The following is a 14,731-nucleotide window of genomic DNA, read 5'->3' on the forward strand; positions in this document are numbered from 1 at the left end:
CTTTTTCCATATTAGAAATTTCTAACACTTTCCAACATAGAATCTGTAAACCCGACTATAGATAAAAATAAAAATAATGACTACCATTTTAGGGCCCCTATGAGGGCCCAAAGGTCATGTTAGTGTTTCACAAATATTATATTTATTTCCTCAAAAGGAATGCAAAATAGGTATTTTATCTCCTATTTCACAGGTGAAGAAACAGAGGTTCAGTGAAGTAAAGTCCTTAGTTTAAAGACCCACAGTGAGTAAATGACAGGGTGGTGATGTAAACTCAAGTCTGGCTGATTGTAAAGCCCCATGTTCTCTGCTCTATGGCCTATTGCAGTGGTATGGATCTCATTAATTAAAAATGATAAAATGAGGAGTCCTGAAATACAAGTTTGGATAGAAGTATTGTTTCTCAGCAGCCAGAAAAGCTTTTCTGAATTGTCCAGGTTTCCATAAAATGCTGATGGTGATATATGCTATCAGATTGCAAGCAGAGGAACTTGTGAAGTGTTACATTTTATTCAGTATTAAGCTCTTGAATAAAACAATTACCTCCTCTGAATTTCCATAGCACATTACTCATATTGCTGCTAGAGTCTTTAATTAAATCTAGTTGTTTTTATAAGCACTCAGCAGACTGTGAGCTCCCTGAGGGAAGACAACCTGTCTCATTCCACTTTGCTCCCTTACTGAACGTAGTGCAAGGCTCACTGTATGGGAGGACTTAGCAGTTTCACACTCTATTCTCGAAGTACAGTTTTTAATTGTTCAGCCTCATTTGGACTTAATGTAGGTATACTTCTCTTAAATAGTTGGCTTAATTTATATTATGGACACTTCAAGTTATGTAAATCAAATTTCAGGAGGCTCGTGAACTTACCTAAACTACATGCAAAATTTTGAGTGTGCATCATGAGATTCTTAAGGTGAAAAGATCTGTATCTTCCATTTGATTCTCCAAGGGAACAAAGACCCAAAACAATGTTAGGAGTTATTGAAATCCTGATAGAGTTTATGTAAGAGAAATATTTATATAATGCATGAATTCTCTCCTACGGTCTCCTTTTCTGGACACTGCCTCCTCCCATATGGAGTGGTTGGCCTAAATGGAGCTGCATTAAACAACCCCACCTTCGTTCACAGAAATAATTGGCTTAGTGGTGGGCATCAGACTCAAGTTAGGTAAATAAATTTTCTCTAAAATTTGCAAATTTTCTTATTTGCGAATAAGATACTGCAGCAGGGAGAACAAGCTATACATCCACAATCTGGTAGGTTAAGTAGAAGCTATGGGAATTAGTCAGGCTAGCGGGGCCTTGAGAGGAATCTGCCGAGTAGGGCAGTCTCCTGGGGCTAGAGGTTCCAGCAGTAGAAGAAGGCTTTGTGGTGTGTGGCACTAGAAGGCAGTTGCTGAAAGGAATCCTGAGGAGTCAGAGAGAAAGAGAGAGAGAGAGAGAGAGAGAGAGAGAGAGAGAGAGAGCACCACTGTTGTCAGGGAGAGGTCTAGTCCAGACCAAACCACAGGGATTCTCTGAAGAACCCAAGAACTCACCAATGAGCTCCATGCAAATTGCCTGAATTTAAGATGCTTGTCAGAGAACACTTGACAAGAGAGAACTATAATACTCCGCTTAAGTAAAAAGTTCTCTCATATTCCTTGAAGCAGTGTTGGAGTGGAGGTAAGTAGAGACCATGAAAAAGTAGAGACCATGAAAAAGTAGAGACCATTGCAAGAAAAGTAGAGAACTTCTTGCCTACTGCTCACTTCAAGCCATAAGTCAGTCTTGATATAAAGGAAGCAAATCTTTGAATGGAAGGAAATACAAAATGTTAATTTGCAATACCTAGAGTTTTCATGTCTGAAGATGAGACCACTTTAATATTTATAATTGACCAGGAAATTATATGCCTGTGGGATGACAGAGCTTGTAGGGATGGGAAAGCATTTGTGTTGGAAAGCAGAGGATAAAAACGCAGCTGTTTCCTAACTCTGTTTCTCATTTGACCAACCTACCCTGAGTCCAGCCCATTTACTGAACCAGCTACATACTTGTTGAATAATATTTGGAGAAAGTACTATCATTCTGATAGGGCATTATACTTCTGATCTATTACCCTCGTGACACTTTTTCTCCCACTGATAATAATTATCTCACCTTGAGTTATCCCAAGTCTCCCACTGAGCCTACCCTGAGAAGAGAGGCTAAATTTCATAAGGTGACCAACTGGCATCGAGATCGACAGGCTATTTCGGTGGGAAAGAGTAAAGTATGCTTATCGCCATGGCAGTCAAACTCATAACCAATATCATGGAATTAAGTGTGTAAAAGCTCAAAATAACTTGCTCAAGTTCATCTAGCAATTCTGAGGCAAAGCAGGATGACAATCTACTTGCACACGGTCTAATTCTTTTAAAGAGCTCACTGACGTAGTCATCTCAAAAAAAGATAAAGAGGATAGGTATAGCATGATATTCATTTTGCAATCAGTTCTGATGGTGTGTAGCGCACCATTATACATTTTCATGCATTATTTTATCTGAGTCTCACAACGCTATGAGGATGATTCATAGGAGCAAATTATTTATTTTGTAAATAATTTTCCAAAATTTGCAGAAATATGCAGTGGTGGAGGATGGCCGTGGCCTTCACCTTCATTCTACTGACTGCTAGTTTAGCTCTTGGAACTTCCCAGAGTTCTTTTTTTCTTTTTAGTACCATTGACCATGTTCACAAGTAACTCATGGAAATTACTTAAAAATATATAATATTGTAGAAAAAATACCATTGATTCAAAATTATCCAATCGTGTGATGATCGATACATAGGAAAATATGTTAATGGGCTATGAGTAGACATTTCAACTCTAAGAATGAAAATTAATATTACTGACATCTCTTATACTGGTAAGTTTTGTCATTGGGGTGATACAATAGATGACTTTAATATTGGTTTCGTGTTTTAAAATACTACATGAAATTCTCACGGTTATTAATATCCTGCATTGCCTGATATTTTATCTGTTATTTTTCATAACACTTTCACTGTTGAACAAAGAAAAAGAAATGATAATGTCATTCTTTTTTTTGCTCTCTGTTGAGGCGGTCACCTTTCTCACTTATTAAGAGTTAGTATCAAGCCCTGAGTTTTTTGATAGGAAATACTTTATCAGTGTCATCTGCAAGGAAGGAAATGAGCCGTAGCTGCTGTGAGCCACACCTTGCTTTTGCATGAATCCCACCAGAATATAATGTTAGCATTTGTTCTCACACATAAAAGACTTAGTAAAAATCTGGTTTCACGTCAACATGAAGCACAGCTGAATAATGGAAAGTGACCTTTGGGTTTTAAAGATTTCTCTTTCTAGATTTCTTGTACATTTTTCTGTGTACAAGGCACAAACCTGAAGAGAACTCAGAGTACACTGACAATTTTATGTTTAAAACCTATTTGCTCTCAGGATATTTTAATGCCAAGTCTGAGGACTTGAAGCTTTAATTTATCCCCAACACTAAAACCTTTTTGAACTTTCAAAAAATTCACAGGTAATGAGATTTTAGTAGTTAAGTTACATTTTTTTTCAGAACCTCTTATTTGTGTGAACATTTCTAGAATTTCAGGGATAAATACAAACAATACTGTTTACTTTGCTAAAGAGCTTACTTGTTAAACAGACCATCAAGGTAATGGCTATATCTTGCATGAAATACTGGTAATTTCCAAAAAGCTGTAGTTGCTGAAAAGGAAAAAAAAAGTAACTTTAAGTGTCGTTTCTGCCGTCATATCGTTTTTATTATTGCCAACATTCTTTTTGAAAGTAGTCAGAAGCAGCCGCTATTTTTCTCTCCTCTTTAGGAAGAAAGTGACTTACCTCAGGATTTTAACATCTCATTGGAGAGAATGAAACCAGATCCCCATTTTCCCAGGGTTTAACTTAATACCATATCACCAACAAGGGTCAGTCACTTGAGAAACATCTTCCTATTGGCCACAGTAGTTTTGGCAGCTATAGTCTTAGCCTGGATAGTTGAATTCTCAACATAAGATACTAAGGCCTAAAAGTTCCTCTGGGAATTTTAAACAACATTGGAATCAAGGACTAGAATCATTCAACAGGTGTTTCTCTCCATCCTTACTCATGGATTGAGTTCGCACCAGAGTTCTCTTGGCATCTATTTACTTTCTCAAATTAAACAAGTGCCTCTACCCTTAAGTAAACCCACTGAAGACTTCAGTCTGGTACACCTGCCTTTCTAAGGCTTGTATAGACATAGTACTTCTTTTGAGTACACATTTATCTAGTTGAAGTGTTTAAATATAAAAGTCAACTCGTTAGTTTCTAGGAAATTACTTTGCAATACCTTTTGCAGCCAGATCTGTTTATCTGCTGCATAGCTATTGATTGAGCGCTAAATTATAATATTGCCCTGAACACATTACAGATCAGATTTATGCAAATGAAAAATATTTCTGGCCTCTTTGAGGGTGAACCCAAGGCCCAGAAGTTTCTGGGTGAAGGTCTTCGAGAAACGCTCTTATTTAGATCAAGACCCTCAGAGTGAATGGCTTCCGAGTAGATTGTGGTTCACCTCTATCCATCAAGACTTTGAAACTACAGTTCTGCTTTTTTATATTTGGGAGGATGCAAATGGTTCCTCAATGTCCTTCTCATCCTCCAATTCTTCCTCTGTCTTCTTTACATTCCTCTTATATCCTCTTCTCTCATTTTCTGCTCAGAATAGTAAAATGATTTATATTCAGGGTGTGATGGAACAGAGAGAAATTTCAAAGGCAGCTTTAGTTTTCATTCTAGGAGCAGACTTTCATAAAACTCTGGAGGGCTTTGGAACAAGCTAGCTTAACTTCCCAGAGGCAGATAAAGGCTTGGCAAAGGGCAAGATCTAATTTGCTCTTAGTGCTAAAGGCAGAACTTGAATTCAGGTTTCCTGATTCCCAGTCCAGGTTTTGTTTCTGTCTACCTGGTTGCACCTCAACCCTCTGTGTGTGTGATCCTTGCAAACACCAGACTGCTAGACACTGGAGTCCTGTAGTCCTCTTATTCACCTCTCAATTGCCTCAGAAAAGCAGTAAACTAATTTCCTGCCAGAAGTGGTCCATGTGCCTATTTGAGCATTTTACTGTAGAGCAAGTTATGACTGAACTAATGAAGAGTGCTTTCAATGGAAACATATTTCTTCCATGCAGCTAAATAATTCTTAAATGTTTATTTTTATCATTTAATTAAAAAAATCTTCTTTTTTGATTAAAAAAAAATTGCTAATCCTTTACTAATGATGTGTGTTAAGTGTGTAAGTTCTGGGCAGCTTCAGAAGTAAAGCTCCAGTATGGGAGTTTTCGTAGCTTTCGAGTCCTTCAAAGTCAAATTCAACAACTTCCCTCTCTTTGTATCTCTTCTAGGTCTTTTGCCAAAAATATTTCACAGTTGGCAACTGATCCATTTCCTGCTGACTTATATTTAGGCTGCTCTAAAGCTCTCTTCCTAATCCAAGTGAAGAAATAGAGACTTGAAGAGGTCAAATGTCTCAGGTTATCTAGAGAAAAACAACACTCCTAGAAAACGGAGCCACATCTATTTATTTCTAGCTCTATGTTTCATGCACAGTTGTACCAAGTTCCCAATTTATAGGCATCTATTTTGAGAAATGTCATTTATTTATAAAACATTAAATCCTGTGTAGGATCTGCACCCAAAAGAATAAAAGAGGGATGTAAATACAAATAGAACTAGAAAGAAATTATTTCACTTCATACCCAATAGAGCAGTGATGTACCAACAAACTGGATTATGCCATACATGGTCAAGTATTTAAATACCCCAAAGGATGAAACCAGAGCAGCTCGGCCTTCTCTGTTTAAGAAAAATAAAAATAATTGGTTATGTATGATACACATTTCTCAGTCTCCTTTATATTTCAAAAGGAGTTTAATTTTTAATACACTCACTTAACCACTGATTTTTAATACATTCACTTAACCACTGATTCATCCTCTCAATTATTTATTTAATTTCTCACTCACTCATTTTTTCTCACCTTCAATTATTACCGCATTTGTTACTTTATATACTCACCTTTATTAAATGCTTATGAGGTACCAGCATCATGCTAAGAGTCATGGAGGGTATAAATAATTCAGGCCCAGTCTTTATTTTCAACACGCTTTCAGTGAATTAAGAGACTAACACATACATTATAAACACAATACGTTATGTAAGGTGCAAAATGTAAAGCATTGCCTTGACTGTGACTCATTACATACTAACAACACTTGCTTCCTGAGAATCGAACTGTGTGTCTTACAGTCTCTTTGAGACATAAGAGAAAAGGACGAGTGCCCTCGCATTTTAGGAAGTATGGACGTGACTCTAATATTTGAGACGAAATGGATTTTGTTGGCTTCAATACTTCAGGAAGAACCCTGGGTAATTATCTGATTCGATGTGGAGATCAAAAGAGGTAAAGACCACAGTAAAAAATACAACATAAAAAGTAAATATTCCCCCATTTAAAGAATTATGTTTGAACTATTATTCCTTTTGCTAAGGTTCAGTTGGATGAGAGATTATGACAGGCCAAAGGAGATGAGGTGAGGTAGTGGTGTGGCGGGGGCGTGGGGAACTGGGCAGATAACCCCTCCTTCAGTCTCCTCTTGACCAGGCAGAAGCGGATCCACAAGGGAGATAGCCCACATCCTCTTCGTTTCCAGTCCTCGGTGACATGGACACCTGCACTGCTTGATGACTTTGTCAACAGAACAGAGGCATGAGAAGGAAAACCTAAAAAGCCAAACTAATGACCACTGTGCCCTAGGCAAGATGAGAAGGTTCAAGTGGGAGATGGGCCAGGCCAGGAAGCGCCACCATTTATTTTCAACACAGAGGGTGGAGCAAAAGACAAGCTGGGAAGGGGAGAGCACATGGAGCCTGAATGATTTTCTGACATAAACTTTGTGATTTCATCCTTTTCTGCAGTTGTGTACATGATTATGAATTTTAAGCAGCTCACGTATTTATTTATGCATTCTATAAACATTCATCGAATGCTCTGATGTATCCAGCTTAGTGCTAGGCACAATGATATAGAAATGAATAAGGTACAGTCCTTGCCTTAAAGGACTTGAATCATAAAAAGTGTTTCAAAGGATAAAAAAGGAAAACATATGGATCTGAACCTATGCATCTAAAACTTCATCACCCCTCTGGAGGATGTTTTCTCTGTAATAAGCATGCATCAAGGAGAGCAACGGTACAATGAGCCTAACAGAGCTGAACCACACCTAATTTTATAAATCTATGAAAGATAAAAGCAAAGAGTTTCTACCCTGAAGTCTTATTAAACCATCTGCCACTAGAGAAATTTTACATTATGACTTGTATCTTAAAATAGTACACTGCATTTATAAATGCATCAGGACACATGTGTGAGAAAGAGCATCTGAAGTTCAGATGCCATTGCCTTTTGGATGGACCAAGCAAGCACTTTGTGCAACCATCCAAGAATTTAAACTCCCTATGCAAGGCCTCTACACTTGGCGCTCCAGCTTAACTTCCAGAATTCCCATCTGAAAAGTCTTCTAGCCCAGTGGGCTGTTGGGCCCCTGCACCCTCCAATTAAAACCCCATTTCTAAACATAGCTTTCTCTTTTTCTTATCCAAAAATCCCTCCCATATTCTTTCTGTTTACAAATGTCCTATCTAGTCTTCAAGTTGCAACTCCCTGCTGAAACCTCCTCTCTGGCTAGAGTATCATGCTGGATAACTGGAACAGTTACTGTATTGTTTAGATGTTAATGTATTTAAAGCTAATTTACTGTGCACCTCTCACTTATCCGGCAGAACTTTCTGTTTTGTGATTATATCTATATCTATCTATATTATTTACCAGAATGTTAAGTCCTCCAGGGCAAGGTTCTGTCTCATTCTTAATCCACCATATTTCCAAGCACAATATTTAAAAAGAGCTCCAGGAGTGTGTTGATGATGGAAAGCATGGACTAGGGTGAGGGTCCTGAGCGCTCTCATTTTGTAGTCACTTTAACATGAACGAGGGGTTAGGCAACAGAGATAGTAGGAGAAGGGCTTGTAAAGAGTTTCTGAAAGACAAATCGGCAAAACATAATGGCTGGTTGGCTAGGGGTGGAAAAGAGGAAAGAGTTAAAAACACTCTGAGTTTCTGAGCTTGGATGAACAACTCTAAGGACCATCGTTAGAAGCAGGGAACCTGGGAGCTAAGAAGGGGAGTGCTTTGGAGGTAGGGGAGATGATGCTGATGCTGGAGGTGTGGAAGGACACAGGTGCAGCCACTCAGTGTTCAGGGAGATGTGTCAAGCTGTCTTGCCAATATGCAGCTAGACAGAGGCATGGAATTTCAAGTGCGAAATATTTAGGTCAGTGATTCCTGTCAACAGCTGCCCATTCCGATGCATCAAGGAACATGCCAGAGAACTTTGTGGTTGTCTTTTTTGTATAAACCCAAGATTTGGTGATATCTTCTAGACCACTGGTCATGCGGATGGTTCAAAGTTAACTCACAGATAACAACAGGAGAATAAGATTTTGAACAAAATATAGAACCTATTGCTTTATTCTTAACTACATTTAAAATATAAGTAAAGACAACATCAAAAAGGAGAGTGAAGTGGAAGTAAAGGAGCTGTAATAGTTTTTAATTTCTTCCTGTTACCTAACTGTTACCAATCAGTTGTAAAGTCTTTTTTACAGTCATTTTGGATGTTCATTAATTTGTATTTTGCAGACATAACATCATTTGAGAAAGATATCTGGTTGAGTATTCCCTTTCTGCTTCCTCACCCATCCTCAACTCCTGAGAGAAAGGTTCCAGTAAGCACTCAAAGTATAAAATAAAGGAGAGAAGGAAGAAAAGCAATTACTTTTAAAATATCAACTTTACCTTTAAGCTGTCCACACGCCACAGCCATTTATCCTTTAAGGCTCAGCAAAGTCATTTTTTGTGGTTTTACCAGCATTCTCGAGCAGCACTAATGGCTCTCTTAATTGGTGCTCCAATAGCACTTTACCCATACCTCTGTGTGACATTTGGAAGAGGAAGTAGCTTACTTGATGAGATGAGGCACGCACTCGATGTTGGCTGTTTTCGAGGTGAAAGGGGATGCCACAGATGCCTCCTGCTCTGACAGGGAAATACCTGCATGAGCCATTTTCAAAGCCTGGAACAATAAATCCACATTATACCCATGACTCGTTAGGTCAGGCTCTAACTAGTCAAACACCATGAGGTTATTTTTCACATTTTAGAGCTTCTAACATTATGCACTTCCACCCCTAGGTCTCTGTTTATATTGTTCCTCTACCTGAAATACCCTCCCTCCACTGATCCAAAAAGTCACCAACTAAAGAGGCATGTACTAAACAATGATCTAGAGATAGAAGAGTGGTGCGTGCGTGTGTGTGCGCGTGTGTGTGTATGCGCGTGTGCACGCATGTGCATGCAGTGTGTTTATTTCTTGTGGGGTATTGATGTAAAAAGAAAATGGAAATAGTAATTCAAGAAATCTATTTTAAAAAATGACAGCATTTGGATGGACATTTGTGGGGGACCTTCACCATCACAGTTCTTATACTTGGAAGGCCATCTTCATGAACAATAGGAAGAGATATCCAATCCCTGCCTTTCCCTGGGCTGCCAAATCCAGCCAACCAGCTTAACTGCTGGGATAAAATTTGGGGCAAACAGCATCTTCACTGGAAACAGGGATTTTATCGCATTTATCGAAGACATATTCTAGGACATGTGTTGCTGCACTGAAATGAGGGCTAATTCATTTCTCAAGAAGACTGAAAACTATTCAGAGTGTACATAGCAGATAGCGACCAACAGGCAGCTGGCAAGCCCTTAATCCTATAAGACTTGTGTGGGCATAAAATAAGATTTTATATTTCTGTAGCTCTGTAGAACTACAAAGTATCCATGTACCACAGGCAGTACATACTAAATTTGTGATCAATAAATATTAGAATATTTTCTTCTTCCTCTTTTCTCTCTTAATATCTATATCTCTATTATATAATTTAGGCCCATCTACTTTATATTAGAGCTGTTTTTATGCATGAATCTTTCCCCACCAGATGAGAAACTCTTTACGGGCAGAGACTATATCCTTTTTAGCACTTGATTTCTTTGTTTTGTGCTCAACTCCACATAATTAATGGGCATGAGTACTCATTTTAGATTTTGAAGAGCAGAATAACAACTTACTTCTCTTCATAAGCATAAGGCAGAAAAATTCATAATGGATCTCTAAGTATAAACACAGTTTTTCACAGAACTTTGAAGAAAACATTTAAGAATGAAGGAAAACAAATACCCAGATCTTAAGTATCTAATAGGCGTTGGAAATACAAAGCAATCTCCTTTACTTCTTGTTCCAAACATTAGCTACTAAAATATTTTTTTATGTCCGTAAATCTTTAAGGTAGACAATTGTTTCAACCATATCTTTAAAACTCAAATTATAATATATGCACTACCTTCTATTGTGTTTGAGAAGTAATCCATTGAAAACATTTAATTTAGGTTTTCCTATAGTATATAATAACTGAATACTTTGGTTTATTAACACATTGAAATTATTACCGATTTTGCTTACCTTGTTTCAGGCATTGATTTAAACGACGAGTCAGACAAGAAATCAAGAGAAGACTAAAAAACTCAGAAGGGCAGCAATGGGAGAATTAGGAAAGATCATCAAGAGCATAGACGTGTCATTGGAGACCAAGGTTAAGGTCATCCACACCCTCATATTCCCAATTAGTATGTACAGATACAAAAATTGGGCAGTGAAGAAGGCTGATAGAAAAAAATTCATTCATTTAAAATATGGCATTGGAGGAGAGCCCTATGGATACCCTGAACCCCCAGAAAGACAAACGAGTGGGTCTCAGAGCTAATTAAGCATGAACCATCACTGACAATTTTCACTAGGCAAAAATGACAAAACTGAAGCTGCGCCACTTCAGGCACATCATGAGAAGGCAAGGTTCTTTGGAAAAGACAATAGTGCTCAGAAAATAGCAGCAGGAAAAGAGGAAGAGCAATTATGAGATGGATTGACTCCGTAAAATGAGCCATAAGCATGACTCTACAGGAGGTAAGCAGGGCTACTAAAAACAGGACGTCTGAACATTACCTATTCCTAGGGTCACCAGGAGTTGGAACGGAGTCAGTGGCAGGTAACATACATGATTTCACTGAGCATAAAACTGTTGGGGTAAAACTAACTTTAAAAAAATAACCCCGGAATAGAAGTTTGGCAGGAATAATACAATTTATACATAATTCAAAATTTTAATCATCAATTTCAAAGTTTTCCTTTACTAAGACTTTATCAGCTGTGTGACTTTGGGCAAGAAAAGAATTTACTTCCCTGCAATAATTTTTTTTTTTTTATTGGTAACACGAGAGATTTAAACTAGCTAGTCTTGTAAAGTCACTCTGGATCTAAAATAGGGGAGTCTTAGTAGCCTTCCCTTGCTTTGTTATTCTAGGCATTGCCAGAAAACAGCTGAAGGAACCCGTCTCATTTTACCCCTCTCCACTTGCAACCAACCCACAGTCAGGTAGAGTTGAATATAAACAGCAAAATGAGGGGTGGCTCCTTAGTGTAGTGGTTAGCACATTTGCTTTACACGTAGAAGGTCCTGGGTTCGCACCCCAGGTGGAGCCATGGACCATGCACTGGGCTCCCCAGGTGCGCCGGGGGTGCCGGGCCCCAGAGGTCAGGTGCGAACACATGGGAGGAGACTCCCCACTTCAGAGATCCAGTTCTTAAGGGGAGACGGCAACATCTGTAGGTCAGGGGTGGTAGTGGATGCGGGCAGAATTAAAGAGGGAGGAAAAAAACAGCAAAATGATCAATTGATTGCTTGCAGAAGGGTGAAGAGACCCCAAGAAACTGGGATCCTCAAGAGAGGTATTAGTGAACTACTTTCATTAGTAGAAGTAATTTCTACTTACCCCACAGTCATTAGCTCCATCTCCACACATGCCCACACAATAACTGCAGGGGAAAAGATAAGAAAAATTAATAGCTTCACGCCTCACTTGAATAATTCCCATCATAACTAACTTACATACAGTGTGCTGTATGTGCGTGTGTGAGAGAGAATCCTGAACACATGTGGAATCAGGATTAAGGAAAATAACTTTAAGATAAACACTCCCAGAGGAATTGTATTATTTAAATTGTTTCAATCAATTACATGAAATGATAGTGATACTACAATGTCCTCCACAAAGATGATCACATGCTTCAAAAGAAGCTGTTTGATTGTGTCCACCCAGGCCAAGCCTAAGAGTGCATATCCATAACAATAGCACTTTCCACAGAACCCAATACACAGATCGTAACCTAATTCATCCGTGTTTCAGTTGTTGACAGCTGCTGAGAGTTTAGAGTTCAGACACCAGGATGAAAACATTTGGGAAATAGTTTAACAGATATGACTAGAGATATATATTCTTGATACATCTCTGAATGAAAATGAGATAATGTGCTTCCATTATACCCGTTTGATGTGCAAACACAGTGACATAAATAAAAGAGTAAATATTAAAACTGTTGCCAAAGAAAAAGGAATTGCCAATTCGAGACACACTCTGTTTTCTAGTATAAGTAAATAATACATTATGAGGATTGATTAATGACAATACTATTAAAGGCTCAGCTGCAATTTGCCAAAAGACATGAAATAATGAAGTCAATATAGGAAAAAATAAAGTTTTTAGACATTTTTCTTATTATTAGTTGAGAAAGAAAAGGACATTGTTATAGCTCGAAACGATCAAATGCAAACAATTCATATAGTTCAACCTAATATTTGGCTAATGTATATGAAAATCCCTATAAACACTTGTATGCGTTCATGTACATGTTGTAATTACTCACAGTCCCTGAGAAACAGTTTCCTTTCTCCAGGCTTAAAGCACATTTCTAGTCTCCATGTCACACAAGGAGTCTTACATGTTCCAGTGTCCCCTCAATTCAGAAAGAGAATTAAGACAACCTTATGTACATTGCCGTAGATAAAGGCATGAAGAAGAAATTCGGGAAATTAAGAAGACAGCTCATTCTGAGACAGCATATATCTTCCTGAACTGATTTTTCCTTAGGGGAATATAGCTTTTCAAATTTAAGCATTTAAGTTGGCAAAATTTCTCATGCATTTGAGAAGGGTAAAATTACTTTTGTCAGCCAATATCATATAATGACCATGTAAGTGAAACAGTCATTTTAGACACTGATTACTAACCCAGACTTGAGGCATTATGGGAGTTAATAGGCAGCTTTTTGAAACTCCCCTGAGAACGGTTGGGCAACAAAAAATAATAGCAAAAGACAGTCTGTTGATTTTACCTACTACTTATCAGCAATTATCTAAAGTTTCGCTATTCTCTATTCCTTTTCACTTTTCAGAAATTTGCAGCCCAGAAATTGTAACATATTGCAAGTAATAGATAGGTCTTGTCCCAAAAAGCACCGTTTCACTCTGATGTGACTTGGTCATCTGTATTTTTGAAGGAGATAAGAAAAGACCTTTTTTCCCCACTTTGGCCTCTATACCCATCCCTTGCCAAGGCCAAGCACGGTGATAATTCCATTCCACCTTTCCTGGAAGACCTGAAGTTTTTTGCATATCTTCTAATGAACCCACCTCAAGTAATTTTAGGTGATAACTCACACGCTTTTTCATCACTGCCATTCTGAGCTATAGAAACCCCTACTGTTTTTATCCTCTACATCCAAGCAGGTGATCTTTCTCTAAGATATGCCTTATGGGCCACAGAACAAATGCCATATGGGATAGAAAGCTTCTGAAATGGTCTTCAGTGATCCTCATCTCCTGGTAGTCATGACGTTGTGTAATGCCCTTCCTTGAGTGTGGGCCGGACCAAGTTAGTGACTTGCTTCTAATGAAGAAAATACAGCAAAAGTGAAGGGATGTCACTTCTGAACTGAGGATATAAAAATGGTGACCTCTCTCTGGTTTTTCTTCCTTGTCACTCTTATGGAAGCCAGCTGCCCTTTTGTAAGCTTCCTTATGAAATGACCCATGTATGTGGCAAGGAACTGAGGGTGGCTTCTGTCCAACAGCCAGTGGAAAACTGAGACTCTTACTCCAACCACCCACAAGGAACTGAATCCTACTAACAACATGCAAGCAAGGCTGGTAGCAGATCCTTCCTCTTCAAATGCTGAGATGACCACCGTCCTGACTGACACCTGACCACAGCCTTGTGAAAGACCTGGAGTCAGAAGAGTCAGCTATGCACAACTGGATTCCTGACCCACAGAATTGTAAAATAATAAATGATGTTATTCCAAGTCATTATGCTTTGGGGAAATTTGTTACATAGTAGATAATGAATACACTATCCTTTCATGCAATAACACCTACTTTAATTTCTGAAATTCTTCAACAAGGTTTGATTTCTGCCCAGGAGACATTCTTGCAAAAACAGTTCCATTTACCAGAATCTAAAGGGAAAAAACAACTATTGCAATAAAATTAGAAAGAACACTTTTAAATAAAAGAATGGCCCTGAGAAATCATTTCTGGCTGCCATTTGAATATAGTATTGGGTAGTATGTCATGAGAACAAATGTCAGAAAAGGGAATAAGGGGATTTAATACGTTAATATTTAACTTTTGCTTTCAGCACTCCGTCACAACTCTCTCATTA

General features: G+C 38.2%; 1 protein-coding gene across 1 annotated transcript in view; it reads right to left on the reverse strand.

Annotated features, from left to right (window-relative positions):
- Positions 1-14,731, reverse strand: part of ATP13A5 (ATPase 13A5) — a 97,836-nt gene that overhangs the window by 15,505 nt on the left and 67,600 nt on the right. Inside the window, exons 21-25 of the mRNA XM_016136245.2 lie at positions 14,446-14,525; positions 12,005-12,047; positions 9,088-9,197; positions 5,763-5,859; positions 3,654-3,726 (exon numbers count right to left, since the gene is read on the reverse strand). Of these exons, the coding sequence (XP_015991731.2) occupies positions 3,654-3,726; positions 5,763-5,859; positions 9,088-9,197; positions 12,005-12,047; positions 14,446-14,525 (403 nt within the window). The remainder of the gene's footprint in view (positions 1-3,653; positions 3,727-5,762; positions 5,860-9,087; positions 9,198-12,004; positions 12,048-14,445; positions 14,526-14,731) is intronic.

Source organism: Rousettus aegyptiacus, unplaced genomic scaffold (assembly GCF_014176215.1).
Source record: "Rousettus aegyptiacus isolate mRouAeg1 unplaced genomic scaffold, mRouAeg1.p scaffold_m13_p_4, whole genome shotgun sequence".
NCBI classification, from domain to species: Eukaryota; Metazoa; Chordata; class Mammalia; order Chiroptera; family Pteropodidae; genus Rousettus; species Rousettus aegyptiacus.